The sequence below is a fragment of the Panicum virgatum genome, chromosome 1K (genome assembly GCF_016808335.1).
Source record: "Panicum virgatum strain AP13 chromosome 1K, P.virgatum_v5, whole genome shotgun sequence".
NCBI classification, from domain to species: Eukaryota; Viridiplantae; Streptophyta; class Magnoliopsida; order Poales; family Poaceae; genus Panicum; species Panicum virgatum.
Window position 1 is genome coordinate 4,052,040 of NC_053136.1, and position 20,969 is coordinate 4,073,008.

Consider the following 20,969-nt stretch of genomic DNA (forward strand, 5'->3'; position numbering starts at 1 on the left):
TGACAAAGCAGTTTTGACAACAAATTCAGAAACTGGTCATGCTGACTATCACTACATGACCAACTTGTCTCATCCTCCATTTCAGGGTGTTCATTATATATTGAAAAGACAGACAATGACCTAGACAGACCTTCAGAAAGAGATGCAATTTTCTAAATTTTCTGAAATGCATGCAGAGCTTAAAACGGTGTTGCTGCTGCAGACACACAATTGACTGCAGGCATGTAACAAATTATACTGCAGGCATGTAACAGTGACTTGATTGCAGTTTCTGCCAGTGTATCTGAAACAAACAAAAATATTCTTTGGAATATTTTTTGTAAAGTTTGCAAGTACTCATAGCTATCCACTGAAAGAGAAGAGCATTACAATTCTGAGAGCATTACAATATTTGTCTGCATTACAATTCCTCCAAATTCCAATACAAATCTACAAGAGGACAGCTACTGGAAAAGAGTACAGTTACAAATCTCAATTATAGCTACCTAGAACTATGGATCGCCCACAAACGCTCGACGAGATCGTTTCGGAGCTGCTCATGTGTCGATTTATCCTCGATCTCTTGATGCATCTTGAGGAACTCCTCCAACAGCTGTGGATCACGATGCTCGTAATCCTTAGGGTCCAACACCTTGGTAACAGTACCTTTCTGATTGTAGTTGAAATCATCCTCGTCCTCTCTCTCATCTTGATTGCATAGTGCACAGTTACATCAGATTATAGCAAGCCTTGCAAAGCAAACAATTCAGAAGACTGGTAAATGACTTATTAACAGTATGCCATTCTGGGTTGTTTCCTGCATTTCTTCTTAGGGAACCAGAACACTTATCACAAACACTAATATTCCAGAACCTTTGCAAGCATATCAATCTAATTCATTGTTAGGGTGAAATCAAAAGGAAAAACACTTATCACAAACACTAATATTCCAGAATGTTTTCTCTATTACATCTCAGTCACAACCGGTAACCGTTTATGCGTTCAGGGGCGCAAACTATTTGTGAACCTTTGCAAGAAATATACACATCCAACTTAGTCTTTCCAGAAGGCATTCAGCAAATATAGTGGCCATATATATGCAAGATTCTTGATAGTTGACACAAGAAAGCCAAGAAATATGCAAGATTCTTGATGGTGGACACAAAAATGCTTACAAATATCAATTACTAGTCAAAATATAGTCTTTCCAGCAGGGCTAGTAGAGGCACGAGATAACATGATGCTACTTCAGAAAGCCAAGAAATTAAAGCCTGAGACAGGAGATAGGAGGTTGACACAATCTGTCGTTCTATCATTGCACATCAGAGACAGGAGGCGAGATCGCAAAAATTGAGACACGAACACGATGCAAAAGGCTTCAATTTTTTTTCCACCTCAGAATTTGCAAAAGCTCCGAGTACTGCACTGCGCCTAGTAGATGTACGGGACGACGGGCTCCTCCTCGCACCGACGAGGGCAGGGAGGCGGCGACGGGCAGGGAGGCAGAGGTGGTAGGGAGGTTGGGGAGGCACGAGGCAGCGGCGGTGGGAGGACCGTAGCGCGAGGAGGTTGGGGACCGCAGCGCGCCGCCCGGGTCGCCCCCCACCCCGCTTCCTCCTCCTCCTGGCGCGAGGGCGGCGGCGCCCGGACGACGAGCGGGGCGGCGATGGGGTTGCGAGCGCCGGCGGTGCGGGGTACGGAATGGACGAGTGGGAGTGGGAGAGGGGTGTGGTTGAGAGGATGACAGGTGGGGCCTAATTGTCAGTTGGAAAAATGGAAGCCCAATTTACTAAACTTGTTGGAATGTGGGTGAGTAAAATTTACTGACTCAAATTTAGCAGTCCTACTGGAGTTATAGTTGGAGTTATTCTAAGTGGGCCGAGCCGATGAAACTTGGCACCCAAGTAAACACAGTTTTTTTCTTTTTGGGTTGGAGTGGGCGGGTTGGTTGTTTGGCCCACTAAGTAAAATTTGTCTGCATTTCATTTTCCACAATAACAGCTTGACATAATAATCAAGTTATGGGGATGTTTTTCTTTTCTAATAGGAATATATTCCACTTTTTTTTAATAGGAAATATTCCTTTACTCAGTGGCTCTAGGCAAGTCGCCAGATACCAGAGCAAGTACAAAGTCTGGAGCATAATTCATATACATACATGATCCCTTCTCTAAAGTACACCCATAGCTAGCTAGACTATCAGCCACCTTATTATATGATCTAGCACATACAGAGACAGAACAAAAAAACAAATTGAGACATCATAAGCTCATGTATCTGCCTAAACAAACATCCATTTGGACTTCGATCAAAGTCTGTTGACATAAGTGCTCTTCCCACAATTGATGCATCGGTTTCTAGTACTATTCTTGTCATTCCCAAATCAGCGGCTCGTTGAAGACTATACTTAACTGCTAGAGTTTCAGCTTGCAAAGCATTTGCAACTCGAGAAAAGCTTCCAGCTCCCCCTTCCAGAAACTTACCTTCACAATCCCTGACGACAAAACCCCATCCTCCAGCCCTTGTAGATTCAAAGAAGGAGGCATCCACATTAATTTTATAATGATGAACAGGAGGAGGCTTCCACTTGGGAGCTGGAATATTTGGCTTTGTTATGCACCTGTTTGCCATCTTCTCAAATTCCATCATGTGGAAGGAAACAGAATTACTGATTTCCACTGCAGTGGCCATCCTTTCACCCACATTCGCCTTATTACGCGCTGACCACCAACGCCAAAGCCATATAAACACTCTATTCTGATCCTTTTGCTCAAAACTCAATATTCCCATTACAGTTTCCTTCCCAGATCTGCATTGCTCTAGTTCAGCCCTTATATGCTCCAAGTTCATCATTCGCCAACATTCCTTAGCCATCTTGCATTTGAAAAATAAGTGGCCACAATCCTCATCTAATCGATAGCACACAGGGCAAATAGTTTCAGTTTTTACTCCTCGCCTAGCTAAGTTTCGCCTTACAGGAAGGCTATTATGTGCCAGCCGCCATATAAACATGTTCACTTTGTTTGGAAATTTCAGCTACCATATTTTGTGCCAGTTACACTCTACATTACTACTCGCAGCCATTGATGATGATACATCCCTTCCCAAATTTTGATCTCGAATCTGAATAGCTAGCTTATAAGCTGATTTTACTGAAAACTTCCCCATTGGATAAAAATGCCATACCGGCCAGTCAACCATATCTACATCAATTGGAATTGTCAAAATCACACTAGCATCCTCTGGCCAGAAAGTATCAGTGACCAATTGTTCATCCCAATCCCCTGTGCTAGGATCAATCAATTCCGAAACTTTGGTCAGGAGGGATGAACCTCTTTGTGTGATTGGTTTTCTTATGCATCCACGAGGAATCCATGGGTCAGCCCATATATTAGTATTGTTACCATTACCAATTCGCCAAATCAGACCTTGTTTTAGGAGCTGAAGTCCCTGCAAAATACTACGCCATGAGTATGAAATGCCTTCTCTTGCTGTGCATTGCAAGATAGTAGTGTTTGGAAAATATTTCGCCTTTAGAACTTGGCCACATAGAGTATCGGGGCTGGTTAAGAGTCGCCATGCTTGTCGTGCTAGCATTGCCATATTAAACAAATGTAGATCACGAAAACCCAGACCCCCCATCTTCTTTGATCTCGTCAATTTCTCCCAGCTTAACCAGTGTATCTTATTCACTTTGTCTTGTTGGCTCCACCAATACCGACCAATAATTGTGCTCAATTCATCACACAAGCCTTTTGTTAGATCAAAGCATGACATCGCAAAGGTCGGAATCGCTTGTGCTACTGCTTTTACAAGGATCTCCTTCCCTGCTTTAGACAATAGCTTTTCCTTCCATCCTTGAATACGTGCCCAAACCTTTTGTTTAATGTATTCAAAAGCTTTCTTTTTTTGATTTACCCACTGAAACAGGAAGCCCCAAGTACCTCTCAGCGCTTGCCTCCTGATTGATGGACAGAATTAATCTCATTTGTTGTTTTGCATGATCTCCAGTATTTGGGCTGAACAAAATAGATGATTTATCTTTGTTTATTACCTGACCGGATGCTAGTTCATATTTACACATAATTTGCTTCAGTGCTTGAGCACCAGAACACCTTGCCTTCATGAGAATTAAAGAATCATCTGCAAAAAATAGATGATTGACCCGAGGGGCTTCACGACGTATTTTAATTCCTTCAATCTTCCCATCGGACTCAGCTTGCTGCAACAAAGCTGATAGACCCTCTGCGCAAAGAATAAATAGATAAGGTGACAATGGATCGCCCTGACGCAAACCCCTTTGAGGGAAAAAACGATCAGTGTACTCACCATTCACCTTTATGCGGTATGAAACTGTTATGACACACTTCATGATGAGATCTATCCACTTGGAAACCCAGTTTTTGCATCATTTTCTTCAAAAAGGGCCATTCAATTCTATCATAAACCTTGCTCATATCGAGTTTGATAGCAGCCAATCTACCAGCCCCTCTTCTCCTATTATTTATGTGATGGGTCAGTTCATATGCCAAAAGCACATTGTCCGTGATCATACGGCCTGGTACAAAAGCACTTTGCGAAGGAGAGATAATATCCAGTAGGATCTTTTTCAGTCTATTTGCCAGCACTTTAGAAACCAGTTTGTAAAGAACATTACACAAGCTGATTGGCCTCAAGTTCTTTAATTTCTCTGGTTGCTTGACCTTAGGAATGAGCACAATAATTGTATCATTCCAGCCCTGTGGCATATCACCGCCATTCAGCACCTCAAGCACCTCCTTCTTCACCCGTTCACCAAGAAGTTGCCAAAATTGCTTGTAGAAAATTGATGGCATCCCATCAGCTCCCGGCGCTTTCAAGTCCCCAATACTCTCTAAGGCTGCCCACACCTCATCGCCAGTGAAAGGCGCTAATAAAGCTTCATTCATCTCCGGTGAGACACGGCGCTGAACACACTGAATAACATCACTTTCACGGTCACCTGCCTGAGATAAAAACAATCAGTATACTCCACTTGAATAACTAGTGAGCTTTCACTTCTTGCATCTCAATCAGCTTCTCTAAGAGAGTGCAGCAAATAAGGATGGCAGCGGATCGGGTACGGGTCGGATATCCGCGGATTTCGGGTTTGCGGGTTTCGGGTTCGGGTTCTAATATTCGCCCACGGATTTGCGGGTTCGGATACCCGAAATATTTCGGGTTTGGGTCGGATTTTTAATTGGACCCGTGGAGCTCCATTGGGACCCCGAAAACAATAGCCCAATAAAGCCCACCTAACAACCCTAGGTATATATTCCCACATCAGACCCTCACTCAGTCACTCGTCACTCCCTCCCGGCAGCCTCACCCGTCGCCCATTCCAGCGACCCGGCGGCTGCCTGCAGCGGCGCAGCCAGGCTGCCAGGCACCCACCCGCCCCGGCCCCGCCCCCACTGCCCGTCGGGCGCCGGCCTGCCGGCCAAGCGGCCACCCGCCCGCCCCGGCCCCCACTGCCGGCCGGCCTGCCGCCAGGCGGCCACGGGCCACTCGCCAGCCCTGACCCCCACTGTCGGCCGGCCACGAGGCAGCGGCCGCCGACCAGCGAGAGCAGAGCGCAGCAGCGCCCAGCCTAGAAGAGAGCGGAGCAGAGGCAGAGCGCCCCGTAGAGCGCAAATCAGAGGACCCCGCGCCCCGCACCCCGGCTGTCGCGCAGAGGTTTCTAAAAAATTCGGGTTTGCGGATTACCCGTTGGGTTTCGGATATCCGAGGGTTTCGGTTTTGGGCATGAATTCTCACCCGAATCAGAGTTCGGGTCGGGTTCGGGTTTTAAGTTCGGGTTTCGGGTTTGGGTGCCCAGACACCCCACCCGATCCGAACCCGACCCATTGCCATCCTTAGCAGCAAAGAAACTTCTCTGATGCATACTCAACAAGCAAGAGAGTGCAGCAAACAAAACTTAATTGTTAGGATGCAGCGATAATCCCTGATTGTGTTAATTGGCTGATCCCAAATACAAACAATTCGGCATACACGTCATCAAGATGATTTCAGACATTTGCTCAACATATCTTGTTTTTTGAAAGCACCCAGAAGCACTGGAGAGTCATTTAAGATTTTGGACGCCCACACTGGCCGGACTCAACGTAAACGAGGCTACCCGAGTAGTCTCGAAACACGCCATACTAAGTCACTCACACCACACGCACACATACATGCCTCAGCATCAGGTGGAAAAAAATCCACACCTGGAGCGCGCGCCAACCGAGCTAGGCTCGGTCCCCCAAATTCCAACATCACATTCAACTCTTCTTGTGCATGGAGCCATACTTGGCAAGCCATTTTAGTTAGCCGGACTGGCTAGCTAAGTTTGGCTAGCGAGGTGTTCAATTTGGAGAGCCGGATGACTTGACGAATTGGATAGCTAGTTTGTTGGAGAGCTATTTTGGTGTGAAGAAAATTTGGCTAGTTGAGCTATTTTGATTAGTCTCTTGAAGATGCTCTAAGAGTATTTCAAGATAACATCTTCATGTTGCTGCCTCAACGATGCATATAATTGTCAGGCAATATAGAAGGTTTGTAGGTTTTCTTCTACGAAAGCACCAATTGATTCGGTCATTGTTTTTTTTTTATTATGGACTAGTAGAGGCTCATGTGCCGCACGCACATGTTTCAAATAAAATGCAGTACAAGCCTAAAGCGGATCAAAGAATCAATTCTTATTTTAGAAAATAGGAAGAGAAATCGGTAGCTTATCTATCTTTGGTGTTTGCTGGGCGGAACTGGGCCACACGGTAGTCAATCTTTGGTGTTTGCTGGGCCGAACTGGGCCACACGGTAGTCAGGCTAAGCAGAGAAGGACGGACGAGAGCCGTCGGATGCAGTGGACGGTGGATAGAAGATGCCAAGTGCTCGCCGCCTCGCCGCCTCGCCTGGTGATCCCAACCCCGCCGCCGCTCCGCGCTCAGTTTAGCAGAGTACGAGGTGCCCAAACACGCCTCATCCGACGTCCTAGTATTGCCACCGCTCCTGCCCCAATGCATCGCCTCTCCTCCTATCACTCGCGGGCTCTCCTCTCTTTCATGGCCTCTGGCCCGCGCTGGTGTCCACTAGCGCTTGCGCGAGGACTTTTCCGACTCACGGCGGCCCCCAATCCACCTGTCCGTCGTGTTTCCCGGTTTGTTTTCTTGTTCTGATGCTAAAGATTGCTCGTTTATTTAGTTGGGGTGGTTGTTCCATCCTGTTGAAGTGTTGATCTCATAGGAATCCCAGGGAATCGATTTCGTACCATATTATTATTTGTGTCGGATGCTGGAATTAGCTTTTTACGCGCGTTTTGTGGTAGATCTCCACATGGATATCGGAACATAGCGAGCGGCATTGCAGTGAAAGGGGAGATGGATAAACCAGACAGACACCTCCTCATCCCTTCTGCCAATGACAAACGTGATAGAACCGAGGGAACTCTGGACATCTCTGATACTGAACTAGACAGTGATGGTGAAGAGGGCTGGTCAGCACAGATACCTCGTTTCCCTGTCGACGGTATATTCCCTCTGTATAGATTTCCAAGGAGCAGGCACCGTGATGGCTCTATATACAGGGGCGCGGATAGCTGGAAAGAAGAATTTGGTACTGCAAACCGTAATGAGAGTAAGTCATCAATATCTCTTCTCCCATTTAAGTTTTTTAGTATATTTTGCAGGCAGCATTAACTTATATATTCTTTGCTGAAACCTTGAGGTTAGTTCTTCTTAATTTTGTTTATTTTTACTGTTGAATGCCAGCGCTTTGCAAAGATAAATGGAAATCTTGTCACTTGTCAGTTGCTACTTAGGAGTTGCATTGTTAGATGTTTGCAGAAGTAGGAGACATCTAAACCATCACGCCCTACCTATATTGCAGCTTGTGAAATTGGTCGATATCTATTCAACATGAGTTCGGTTTAGGGACAAGGTGGGATGGGATGGTACCATCCACTTTTTGTTTCGTTGGATGACTAGGAATAACCACATAAAAACTCTGGTCCCACTCTTTTGCATTGTGGTTTCCTAAAAGAACTTTTCTTGGGAGAAAATAACCTAGTAAAAATGACATAGAAAGCTTCCATGTAAATGAAAAAGGGAACTTTCCAATATAGCCGTGGAATTTTGAAACTCCATGTTTACCTTTTCTGGTTACAATATAACTCGTAATTTGTTTATGAAGCTCGGTTGGAGGCAATGATGTTATCGGATCCCACAGATTGCGCCCTCCATGTTGACGGAACTTGTATGCGGCATCCACCTCGTCCGCTGTTGCAGATTTTCTCACTAAAGTTGCATAAAGTTCATGTGGATGGTGGCTTGGTAGAGTTGTATGGATATATAGCAGCGCGAGATCGTCTGGATCGATTGCTTAACCATGTCATTAATTTTAGTAGGGATGATCCCATCATTGTGGAGCAGGTGCACATCTGTGATATTTGTAAAGTTTTTAAATTGCTATATCTTTGACCAAACACACATGGCATAGAACTGATCATGCTACATTAACTTAATCTCTTTTACATCACTAAAGTTGGCAAAGAGCCTGAATGTTGTATTAATTATGCTCTTGGATCGTTTAATAGAAAAGTAGGTTCTGTTTGCACTCTTGATTTCCCTAATAACTAGAAATAGCATACAGTTATTGTACCATAGATTTTAAGTAATATTTGGGTCACAGCGCCAAACGATGCTTCCATCTGAATAATCTGTCCGAAAGTAGAAAAATTATTTTTGGGTTGTATATAAACTACAAATAAATATACTGAGTCTTAGATTGTGAAATGATGGTTTATGATCAGATCCATATCACCTGTTACACCAAAGAAAATCAAATCTAATACTTTTGGCCCTCTGCTGCTACTTAGTACACCACACAAAATTGACTTTCTCTTGTTCCTCATATGCATGTGGAGGTGAATAGCATAAATAATCCTATCATTACGAAATACATTTTTTTCTCTATTCATCAGACACAGTTTTTTTTTTTGAATATTTGGGATTCAAAACAAAACCAATTTAACTATGATCTTGGTCTTCAATTGTAAAGTATCCCTTATTCCCTTTTAAATATGAGTGAAACATCACAAGGGAAGCATTTTGCTTTAATTAATACTTTGATATGAAGAGATTCTAAATAGTAATAATTTTGTAGGGTTCTCTCATCAACATGGCTGGCCCTAAGCGAGGGATCCAATTAATAGGCACTATTCTAATAGAATATGACTTGAGGATCAAGACTGGCAAACATGAAAAGGATGATCTACAGCTGATTGATGGTGCATCAATCATCGATGACATTGGCACTGAGGACCGGGACATATTCACAAGACGAATTCATGGCGAGTATGGCACAATGGAGATAAGTGCATCACGTCTTCTCTATGCGGTTGAGGCGACCATAGAAGTTCTCATATCTGAAGTGTATAGAAGCTTCAATTTGCATCTTGGATGTTTTACGAGCGGGCTGCAGGAACAAATTCAGCTCTTTGATGGTGACATTGACGAGTCATGTGGCTTAAAGAGATCTGTGGTTGCTGTAAGGATGCATACTTCTGTGGAATTGAAGTTCAAGGTAGGTTCAGAGTCATCCAGATCTGCTGAGCATTGCTGTTCCTTCAAGGCGAACCAACATGGATGTGTTAGTAAAGAGATAAAGACTGATCTTGCTTTGATTTCAGTAAAGGTGACTTGGTCACCTTTGCCTAGAGGACTAGGTGTAGTGTTTCCTGCCTAATATAAGATTTTATGGTGCCATACTTGTATATCAAGAAAATTGGCCATTCAACCTTATATAGAACTTATCAAAAGTTGCCTCTTGTTATGACTTATGAGAAGGCCAAGAGAGATTATGCAACCATCACGACTTGCAAGGCTGTAGTGGCACTGGCAGCAATCGAACATTCAGGTTAACAGTATTCTGTCTGCCTGTATTTAGAGTTGGCAGGCTTGGTTGTAATCAGGACTTGGGTTGTAATCAGATTTATCCATTTTTTTATAAAAAAAAGAGAACAGAAACCACTTTGACCATGGGCAAGTAAATTACACGTGGAGAAATTTGACCATAAATTGTTGGGGCCCGGATTGGCCCAAGAGACTTGTTGCGCTTGTGCAGATGAGATCATGGGCTCGTTTTGGCTCTGGCCTAGATCATCTGGTTAGAGACAGGCCTGCGTAGCGTTTTGCTGGGCTTGCTGGGTGCCAGTGGCTTTTAGCAGGCGCGGGCTAGCTATAGTTGGCAGGCCGGTGGCCTTGCTTGTTTTGAATTCTTTGGCGCCAAAGATGGTGGGTCTTGTTCGTTGTCAGTAACCATTGTTCGGCGCAAATCTTGGTCAGACACAACCGACGATCCGTCTTATTCTCCAGGCTGCCGTCTCTCGTCCCCGAATCAACACTCCGCCAATCACGGCCAGCGGGCCCATGACCACAAACGGCAGTGCAAGAACTCCCTCAATGGTCGACACCTGAATGTTCTCGCCGGAAAGGCTCACCTGACAACGGCGACCCTAACTGGCAACGGCGGCATGAGGTTGAAGGCAAGCTCACGTCATCCGTAATGAGTCGTTGCCACGCCTTCATGAAACGCGCGTGGACATCGAAACGCCAAAAATAGCACGGGCGCGTAAGGGGTCTCTCCCAGACTCCTACAATTCTATTGGGTGCTGGGTAGGTGTTAAAGAGTTGCTTTGAAAGCTAAGCCAACGGCAATTTTGTTTATTTGTTGATCTGTCCATTTGTTGCTCATGAACACGTGTGGTACATATTCTTCATGATCTGTCCATTTGCTATATTCTTGATGAAATCCTTATAACATAGACTAAATAGGTTATATGTACAGTGATATATGATATTAGTTTGAAATCCTTCTAATTATTGATTAAAAAAACCCTTTTAATTATTGATACTACTTTTAAACACGTGCCTGGGCACGTGCATCCCTACTAGTTGGTGTAACAGTGGAAAACAGAGGATCAGACTCGAATAAGTATAGGAAATTTACTTAATTATTTTTTTGCGAAATTTACTTAATTACTTTACTACACACTGACGACTTAACTTACCAAAGCCTGTTATTATCCACTAAATCGTAACTCGTAATTGTTTGCATGACCAAAGGTTTTGCCTTCTTTTTTGCCCGATAGTTGGAATGGAAGGAAAGAGCTCCGCAGCGACCACAAGGATTGAGGAGGAGGAAATCTGTTTTCCATATCCTTTTGTTGGTTTTTTTTTGGAAAAGGAAGATTTGATTAATTTCAAAAACATTACATCAAGATGATACAACACAGCTTGAAATCTTGGCATCTCCTTTTATTGTAAGTGCTGAATACCCTTTGGAATCGGAATATCTGAACCTGAGTCCAGTTCATTTTGTGAATAAGCTTGAGCTACGGCGATAGCCCCACCTTGATGTCACGCGCTCCCATCCTGTCACCATAATGATCACGATTAAAACACGAGTTATTGTTTTCAAATGTATAGTAAAATACTACTCCCTTCGTTCCAAAATGTAGGTCGTTTTGATTTTTTTTAGATTTATAGTGTTTGCTATACATCTAGATATAATATATGTCTAGATGCATAACAAAAACTATGAAACTAGAAAAGTCAAAACGACCTATATTTTGAAATGAAGGGAGTAATAAACTGGCAAAACTGTCATGCTTTGGTGACACTTTTTTTCTTCTTGAAATTACGTTGACTGCCGACCTATAATTTCTATGTGCATGTACAAATAGCAACCAGAGAGATCAAGCTCTTTGATGGCACCATTGTGGAGTCCCGTTGCTTGGAGAGGATTGTGGTTGCAGTGGTGATGGGCGCTCAGATGGATTTGAAGTTCTAGTTAGGCGCAGGGTCTTCTAGTTCCTTGTTCCTTCGCACAACAATGGACATCGGCCAGCTGATATAGACTGATTCTGCGTCAATCTTGGTGAAGTGGCTTGGTATTTTCGTTTTTTTTTTTTTTTTGAACCTAGAGGTTGTTCATCTGACCTTAGGGACGTTTTGTTTAAAAGCTGGGCGTCACGGTTAACAATCTAGGTGGTGGCAGCAGCACTGGACCACTAGTCTAAGTTCACGGATGCCAATTGTTATGAAAACAGAGTTCAGGCGTACCCAACTAGTGTAATAATTGTACTCTAATTGTACTGTCTAATTACATTTTGATTCAGTGGCCATGCATACTCCACAGTTTCATGTTGACATCGCACAGTGCAGCCTATTGCACATTTTGTTTCTTCTCAGTTTTGTCCTGCACTAGAATTTCCCAGATACACATCCATGCATTTCCAAGAGGGAGATATGACAGACGACAGTGATACACATTCAAAGAGAAGTTACAACTCACTGCTTCAGAATACCAGACTCTGTACGCATGAACAGATATTTGTGCTGCATCGGCCTGTACATCAACCTTGTCCAGATAGTGGAGAAGTTACAACTCACTGCTTCAGAATACCAGACTATACGCATGAACAGATATTTGTGCTGCATCGGCCTGCACATCAACCTTGTCCAGATAGTGTACCGTGCACGTACTCAAAGGACGAAACGGAAACGTAAAAATCTGCTAATGAAGTGGCCTGCCCTTACTAAACTAGGTTGGGAAAGGACCCTCGATGGCCTTTGGAGAGACCTTGAACGCATCTTTGCTCTCAAAGAAAAGAGACTTTCTTCTTCTGTAGACATCTGCATCTGTCTCACTGAAGAAACAACGACATCTGTAGAACTGGGAGTAAAAGTCGTGGTAAAAGGCTGGATGGGTACCCTCTCAACAGATCTCACCTGGTTTAGCTGTTTTTCAATGAACTTCCTGACACCAGGGAAATGACTCAGAAAGTCTCCATGGGATGGATCTGCTTGTTCTTCATCTGTTTCTTCTTCGATTTCTTGCTCTTGCTCTTCATCTGCTTCTTCTTCGATTTCTTGCTCTTGCTCTTCATATGCTTCTGCTTTGATTTCTACCTCTTGTTCTCCATCCTCTTCTTCTTTGGGTTCTTCCTCTTGTTCTTTATCCTCTTCTTCTTTGATTTCTTCTTGTTCTTTATCCACTTCCGGAAGCCAGTTCTCCAACAGCAAAGCAATAAGATCAGATCCTCTGTCTCCTCCTCCCACTGAAAATTCATCCAGAGGACGTTTCTTTCTCTGACCCCCTCTCTCTTGTCTCGATCGTGACCACTTCATGCCAGCTTTAAGGCCCTTGGAAGAAAGTATCTTCCTGTTATAATAGTCACTAGGGTCCTCAACCATTGGAGGCTTTTCCTCCGTGGCAGCTTCACGACAGGCATCCCGCAGTACGATCCTGACCTCTCTGAATACTTCAATTGATGATCCTACATCATCACCTTGTCGGTTTTCTATTCCCGGTGGAACTGTTCCATTAAGTCGATGTTCAGTGTCTCCCATGTTCTTATAACAGGACTCACCATATTCATTAATCCAGAATGAGTTTTTCCTTTCCTGGAGAACTGATCCAGAATGATGTTCAGGTGCGCCATCTAATGTAGTCTGGTCGTAACTCAAGAATGATCTGCACTCTGCTTTCAAGACACATTGTATGCGTGCTGCCTTGGCAATATGGACTGCCAAAATTCCAATTGCTCGCTTGAGATCTCTGGATCTTTTCCCCTGACACTTGTACAGTGTCTCAAATGCATATCTTAGAGCATCCGGGCCCATCCAAGTTTGCCCAACACTGGTACCAGGACTGAGAAACCTGTAATTTTCTGGAATAGATATAGTAGTCACATTTCCCAGCATGTACGGCGTCTCAGTTCCCATTGATATTTCAAAGGCTCCATTCAAGCCATCCCTCCAACCCCTAATATACAAACTTCTGCCAGCAAGCAACAAGGTAAGAGAGCGTCCCAGGTACTTGATGGTGAGATAGAATGTACCACCAGCTGGTGTGGAATAGATAATGAGATTGGGTCCATAAATTCTCGATACGTCAAAACGTAAGCCATATTTGAAGCACCAGGCACGGATGGCTCCAATACCGCCCAGGACACTTTTTAGAGACTCAAATTCAGTTCCATCATCAGACTGATCTAAGCATATGGTGGCCCTATTGCTCACTTCCATCTCATCAATGATGTCCATAATAAATTCAACCTGAAACAAAATACCATCTATAACGGATCAGTACTTTTTCAGGTTTTCTAAAAAGATGAATATGCAGGCCATAGGAACACAACAGGAATTATGAGAGATTTTTTGCCTAAGAGTTTTCCATTAAAAAATTATGGATTCAAATTACAAGGAATTGGCACTTCCATATTTGACGAACTGACCAACCACAAAGTAAACTGTACACAACTACATACTGCTCCTACGTCTTTCAAAACCTATGCACTACTCAGTGACATTCTTAATATTCACAATCCTCTTGTGCTTCAGGTATTTGTTCCTGATCTTAAAAATGTTCCTTTTAGAACCCACATGGAAACTCTGAAGGGTCAATATATTTTCAGGTGAGCTTAATGTCATTTTTAATATTAAATAAGTTTCTTCCCGATAAAGAACTTTAACTGAGATGGGACTAGAAAGCATGTAGTTGAACAATATGTCATAAGAATTGAACAAACAGGTATTGATGCACTGTCAACCATAATAATGAAAGAACTGAAGTACTCGGACCTGAGCTGACCAGCTTACCAGTTTCATGTCTGTTATTGGGAGGCCCATGCAACATAGAAAGGTTGGAGAATAATCAGGTGTACCAGAGAAAAACAGCATCAAAGTATCCATCACGGACCAATCATTGGCACAAAGTAAAGTTGCAGAAGTATCACTAAAACCCATCTTCATCATAATCCAGGACATGGCACAGTAAAGAGCTGTTTTGAAGATAGAACTTGTAGCTTGAGAGTTCTGTTGATCACTGTTATACATACGGCAAAGGTTCCCGTTCCTCTTTGCATGTAAGGCTTGATAAGTGTGACAACCATGCTTCTCTGCCTGCAGTTATTCAATGATACCAGAACAAACTTTAGTTTAATTCGGAAATGGCATTTCCTTCGTTTGCAAAGAAAAGAAGTGGAACTCGAGCAGAAAGAAAAGTTCAAGCAGTGTAGTATGCCAGCTATTATAAGATACAAGGTCACGAACAGGAGAACCTGATCACTTTATTCAACTTTACCTACAAAATATATTAAATATGCAAATGGATAGCATGGACATGGGAAGCCACAATGCCATGCCATCTCTTTTCCTTTGTACCACTATACAAAAAATTATGTCCAAACATTTTTCTGGTGAAAATTCCAGCTTTCATCAACAAGGTTCCCTATGTAAGTGTTCTTTCCTCCAACATCAATGAGCACTCCAACAATGCAACAGTAAAACCAGGATAATTTAAGGTTATACCGTTATATAGTATTTTTGTACCCATTCTGACTCCATGCAAAGTAACATAACAGTAAGATCATATACAAACTGCCCATTGGAGTGCCAACATGTAAGCAGTTATGGGGACAAGGTGGAAAGCAGGGAGGGCATGCAGCTTTCATCAAACAGTAGTTGGATACGAGCTCCTACCATTCTTCGGTCTATCATGGAGCAGCCATTGTAGTACTTGGGGAACTCATCCTTCGCCAGCCGCCGTTCCATCAGCTCCATTGCCCTCCTCGCGAGGTGCGGGCGCCCCAGCTTCACGCTCACCGCCACCAACAGCCACAGCAACACTGCACAGGCACCCGGGATTAAACAAACAGATGAAGAAAGCATGCAGCATAAAAAGGAAGCTTATGCAGGGTGAATAATGTACACCAATGATATCAATTGGACAAACAAAAATGTCTGGTCATATATGCAAACTGTACTGATTGAAGATAGCTTTCAGTTTATGCAAACTGTACTGATTGAAGATAGTTTTCAGTTTCTACATACTATCTGTTTTGCCAGAGCAGATTACACATGTACACATACGCTAACCCAGAGATGGAATTCCTATAAACAGTTAAAGTAAAGATCAGATCGACAAATAACCAATATGAAATTGAATTGCCAAGTCCCTAAACCACAGAATTAATTGTTAAGGGTACAAGAATCAATAAGTCAAGGGTAGTTTAGTCTTTTCCTATTCTAGGGTTTGGGTGTTCTCATGTATATATTATCCACTTTGGGGCTATCCAATACACACACACACAGTGCAGTCATCTTCTTCCTCTCCCATTCCTAACATGGTATAACATTAATAACGACTCCCAGGACCACCAGGAGCCAGAGTAGCAGATTAATAAGCAGGACAAACAGAAGACGAAAGCATGCCATGTAAAAAGGATGTTAATGCAAGGTCAATAATGTACAGATATCAATTTGCAAAAAAAATTGTTCATATTCACAAACTCTAGCTTGCTTTGTTCCAATTAGGGGTGGTAAAGGGCCTTAAAATTGACTTAGATTATCTAAGGGCTGGGCTCTAATCTTATACAATTTTGAGCTAAAAATATATAAGGGCCAACTTGGATTGTGAAGAGACCACTAGGGCCATGGCCCATTACCACCCCTAGTTCCAATCAAGGATGTACAGCTTGCTGTATCTGTATATACACACTATCTTTTGATCTTTTCTACCAGAAGTACATCGGTAGATTATAAAAGTAAAGATTTGCTAAACCCAAAGATGAAGTTCATATAGACAAATCAAGCTAATATTGCTATCAGTTTTCCAAACCCAAAAGATCGACAAATAACAAATCTCGTAGGTTCATAAGATTTGAAATGTAGCTACTTATTACTCCCTAAACCATATAATGCTTAACAAACTAATAATATGACTGTTAAGATGTTCAATAACACAGTCCAGTGCTATATATCGAGTTTCCAAAGCGCCCTAACCTGGCCACGAGCCTCCATTGTGGTAGCTCCACCTGCTGTTCTCCGGGTCGTATCCAGTGACTATCTGCCATTCCTGATTTTCCATTGCAGGGTAACAGATTTTGAGTGGCATCTCTCTGATGAGTTCTTCCCAGCGCTCCTTCACAAGATACAGTATAGCTTCAGCCTGTTCCCCAGCTGCTAGTGACGACAGAATTGCAATGAAGTTGCCCAGGAAAAACCAGCGGAAATCCATCCTCGCAGGACTAACATTGCCAATGAAGTATCCACCATGGCTAGGGATGAAGTCAAATATCCAATCAGGTATTGATTCAGGTATCACATTGAACTTGTTCAAAGCTATCTGCGAGTACTCTTCAGTCTTGTAGCGGTATATGTCATTGAGTCTTTGGAAATCAAGCCAATAGTAGCTGTGCAGATGGCAGCTCAAAGCTTGGATTCTTTTGGTGATGTGGTTCACAAAGTCAGCATCAGAATCTTGTTTCAACATACTTAGGGCACATCTCATAGCCATGAAAAAGAGAGACTGGATTTCAATTGGATAGCCATATATACCCTGCAAGGATTCAGTCAATAGTTCAGTAAACAAGATACAGGATAAAACATGGAAAGAACTTTCAAGAAAAGCACTAATAACTTGTCATCCCAAGATCAAGGGCATCAAACTGATTCCCTAAAGGATGAATATGTAGTGATTAGGTCACAAACCACAGGGAATTAAGATAAACTACCTGCAGCCTACTAAGCATGTTCAATAAGAACAAAGCATGGGTTCAAACAGAAAGGAAATTAGCACCTAAATTGAGAAGCCTAAGAATTTGATGACATGTTTACTATACACAAAGTACACTGTTGTTCACAACTATATAGCATTCCAAAACCTATGCACTATTTTGTAGCATTATTAATGTCCACAGCACTCTTGTGTTTCAGGTTTTTGGTCATGATCTTAGCAGTTACAAGACCATCCTACAAGTGAATCCTTCTATAAAACTCATATCAAAACTTCCAAAGTATCAACAGATTATCAGACAGGCAAAACAGTTTCAGTTCTGATTGATATTGGACTTGAAAGAATGCAGTAGAACAGCAAGATTCTAGAGAACCTGAGAAAACAGGCACGAGGTGTATTGTCAACAATAACACTGAAAAACAGAAGTAGTTGGATATGAGCTCCTACCATTCTTCGGTCTATCATGGAGCAGCCATCAGCACAAAGCAAGGCTGGAGAAGTATCACACCCCTCTGAGAAACACAGCCTGAGAATAAGGTGCATGGCCCTTTGGCAGTTAGGGCTTTCAGCCAGAGAATCCCCTGTCCATCTGGTGTAAGCACGAAGAAGAATAATCCACCATAAGCCAGAATCTACAGAAGCAACCCTCCCAATGGCAGAATCCACATTTGGGTTATGCTTCGGCAATAATTCCAACATTCTTGCATGCTCATGGCAAGCAGCAATGCGTAGTGAGGCTTCACCATCTTGACATATCGTATCAACATTAGTTCCTTTGGACAACAAGTACTCATCTGTTTCCCAGTAACCTGGATGAAACATATGAAAATAATCACATAATTGACTTGTATGATATCTCAATAACATGTGTTTCATAATGAAAAATCAATCATCACCAAGATCTCAATATTTTAATAATTGATCATTTTAGAATTTTTATAGACCTGAAAGCTAAAGCTAAATTAACATCGATTATTGAAACTTAAGCTGTCCTAGAAACTCACCTATATCTGGATAGGTGCAGCTGTGACCACCAAGTTAATGTTTTCCTACGGCTTGATACATTTGCAGACCTACACTAATAAAATAAAAAACTAACTACTAGTTCCACTCCTGCCAGAAACAAATGACGGCAGGAGCATAGGTTTTGTGATTACAGATTACCGGATTTCCTTTGCTCTCTTGTGCATTTTGTGTCAGCACATGGCAAAATTCTAAAGGCTGGTCTCTGTAGTTCAAACTACATTCACTCGACTGCTAAACTAACCAGACATCACATTAAACTGACAAACACTCCTTTACAAATAAAGATAATCGCACTAGTTTCTAGCCTAGCCGTGCCGCTATCTCACCTGGCTATCAACGCCTTGGCCGCGCTGCGCTGCCGGATCCCCTCCCACTTGCGGCCCCGACGGGTCGGCTGCTCGACACGCGCCCGGCGCCGCGGCACCCTCGCCGTCGCCGCGCATCACGCTTGGCCACCGCCCACCCAGGCGGCCACGAGCCCAGCGAGGGCGGCGCGGCGGTGCCCTCGCCGTCGCCGCGCATCACGCTCGGGCGCTTGGGCGCCGCCCACCCACGCGGCCACGCGCGCCTCGCCGCCAGTGCGACTGGCAGCGGCTCTGATAGACTGCTATACATGGCCCCAAGCCCAAATCCAAGCTGGACCAAGCTCAATTTCTAAGCCCAAATCCAAGCTGGGCCAAGCCCAATTGCTAATCCCACCCACGTTTTCGTTGCAGCAATCAACCAAGCACGAGTCCCTCTCCTAAGCTCGCTACTAACAATCTATGGTTTCCTCAATACAAATGCTGTAACGCCTATGCCTGCCGCCGCCCGGATCATAGTTCCGACGATTGATGGGGGGCATCTGCTCTTGTTTACCATGACACGTGATCAATCCCAATCGAGCATTAGGAAGCACACTCAACCATCAATCCCCATAGTTGCGCGACTAAACAACGCAAAACCAAACCCATCAAACGCATGCAGAACTAGTTACCATCAGCATTGGTCGCGTTTGGGTTGCAGCCACAGTCCTTGACCGGCATGTCGCACATCTCCAAACAGTTTGTCCACGCGGCCAGGTGGAGCGGCCCGTAGCGCTTGCTCTCTGCCTCGTCCAGACCTGTCCTCATCAGCTTTTCCGCGAACTCTGCATGAACCAACAAGGCTAGGAGCTAGTAATCTCGATCGAATTCCCTCAAAAAAAAAAGTAATCTCGATCGAATTCTCGATGGATCCTAACCCCACCCCCACCAAGGAAGCCCACATCGAGAAAACGAAACGATCAGATCGCAAATTCGAAACCACGCCAGCGATCGAATCGAGAGGACTTACTCCTCGCGCTGACGACGTCTAGCTTCATCACCGCAACGAGGAGCTCCCGGAGCGCCAGATCGTTCGCGTTTGTTGTCGTCGCGACCGCCGGCAAGTCCCAGTACTGCGGCCGCGAGGAGCGCCCGCCCGAAGTAAGGGGTCCGTCGCCGGAGGAGGAGGAGGAGGACGCCATGGCGGGAGGGGAGGTAGAGCACACGGGCCGCGAGGAGCGCCCACCTCCTGAAGTAGGGGGTCTGTCGCCGGAGGAGGAGGGTCCGTCGCCGGAGGAGGAGGACGCCATGGCGGGAGGGATAGAGCACACGGGCTCTGGAAGGTTCGAGAGGCTAGGTAACTAGGTTGGGATGGTAGTTTGGTTCGAGACGAGGCTGAGAGGGGAGGAGGAAGAGGAGGAGAGGAGCGGGGGGAGAATGGAAACGAGCGGGAACCGGGAAGAGCCCTGAGGGAGGAGAGGAGGAAGAGGGGTGCCGGCCCGGCCCGGCCGCATTGCCGCACTATGCCAGGCTGGACCCGATGAAACTTACGGGCCAAGGCAAACGAAGTGAGCCAAGTGGGCCGAGCCCGTGAAACTTACGGGCCAAGGCAGATGAAGTTTTCGGGGCTTGGTTGGTTGTTTGCGCAGATTTTCACTCCAGTGATTTTTACTGTGTTATAATTGCGCAGTTAGAAATCCCGTATACTAATATAAATAATAGATGGTTTATTTACATTTCTTAAGGATATTTCCCATGAAAGCTTGATACTAGAATTTAGTTCTGCGCATGCTTTCTTCTAATAGAATAGATGGAGCGGTAAATTCCTATTGAATAACTAGGGAACTTTCACTTCGCGCATTTGCCTGACTGTTAGCCTGGCCAAAAAGGCAGTGCTAAACAAAATTCCTCCTCCAATTTTACTCATGCATACTCAACAAGCAACAGATTGCAGCAAAGGAACGCAGCGACAATCCCTGACTGTGTTAATTGGGCGATCTCAAGTGGAACACAGAAATAATTTGTTATACACGCCAACAAGATGATTCCATACATTTGCGCAATGTAGAATTCAGACAAGCCTTTCGAAGCAGAGTAGTATAATGA

General features: G+C 44.0%; 2 protein-coding genes and 1 long non-coding RNA gene across 3 annotated transcripts; 1 reads left to right on the forward strand and 2 right to left on the reverse strand.

Moving 5' to 3' along the window:
- Positions 1–284: 284 nt before the first annotated feature.
- LOC120651389 lies at positions 285–1,725 on the reverse strand. The gene is made up of 2 exons (XR_005666169.1): positions 1,374–1,725; positions 285–728 (listed from the first exon to the last, which is right to left on the reverse strand). It is a non-coding gene; the product is annotated as an uncharacterized LOC120651389 (long non-coding RNA).
- A 5,159-nt stretch (positions 1,726–6,884) lies between these two features.
- Positions 6,885–9,898, forward strand: LOC120651444. Its single transcript, XM_039928952.1, has 4 exons — positions 6,885–7,132; positions 7,301–7,608; positions 8,164–8,402; positions 9,136–9,898. Exons 1-4 carry the CDS (start codon positions 6,993–6,995, stop codon positions 9,715–9,717), a joined length of 1,269 nt encoding a protein of 422 aa, XP_039784886.1. The 5' UTR covers positions 6,885–6,992; the 3' UTR covers positions 9,718–9,898.
- Positions 9,899–12,280: 2,382 nt separating this feature from the next.
- On the reverse strand, positions 12,281–19,130 carry LOC120651526. The gene is made up of 6 exons (XM_039929064.1): positions 18,906–19,130; positions 18,001–18,362; positions 16,821–17,376; positions 15,519–15,664; positions 14,637–14,939; positions 12,281–14,093 (listed from the first exon to the last, which is right to left on the reverse strand). The coding sequence occupies exons 2-6, from the start codon at positions 18,250–18,252 to the stop codon at positions 12,519–12,521; spliced, it is 2,832 nt and encodes a 943-aa protein (XP_039784998.1). The 5' UTR covers positions 18,253–18,362; positions 18,906–19,130; the 3' UTR covers positions 12,281–12,518.
- Positions 19,131–20,969: the final 1,839 nt, after the last annotated feature.

What these genes read in the sequence shown, in the direction of transcription:
- LOC120651444 (XM_039928952.1), top strand. Translation starts at nt 6,993, where the DNA reads ATGCATCGCCTCTCCTCCTATCACTCGCGGGCTCTCCTCTCTTTCATG. An exon ending in CCTGTCCGTCGTGTTTCCCG is followed by an intron (nt 7,133 to 7,300) that starts GTTTGTTTTCTT and finishes GTTTTGTGGTAG; the next exon opens with ATCTCCACATGGATATCGGA. An exon ending in ATCCCATCATTGTGGAGCAG is followed by an intron (nt 8,403 to 9,135) that starts GTGCACATCTGT and finishes ATAATTTTGTAG; the next exon opens with GGTTCTCTCATCAACATGGC.
- LOC120651526 (XM_039929064.1), bottom strand. Translation starts at nt 18,252, where the DNA reads ATGTTGGAATTATTGCCGAAGCATAACCCAAATGTGGATTCTGCCATT. An exon ending in CAATGGAGGCTCGTGGCCAG is followed by an intron (nt 15,665 to 16,820) that starts GTTAGGGCGCTT and finishes GTGCCTGTGCAG; the next exon opens with TGTTGCTGTGGCTGTTGGTG. An exon ending in CCATGATAGACCGAAGAATG is followed by an intron (nt 14,940 to 15,518) that starts GTAGGAGCTCGT and finishes GAATAACTGCAG; the next exon opens with GCAGAGAAGCATGGTTGTCA.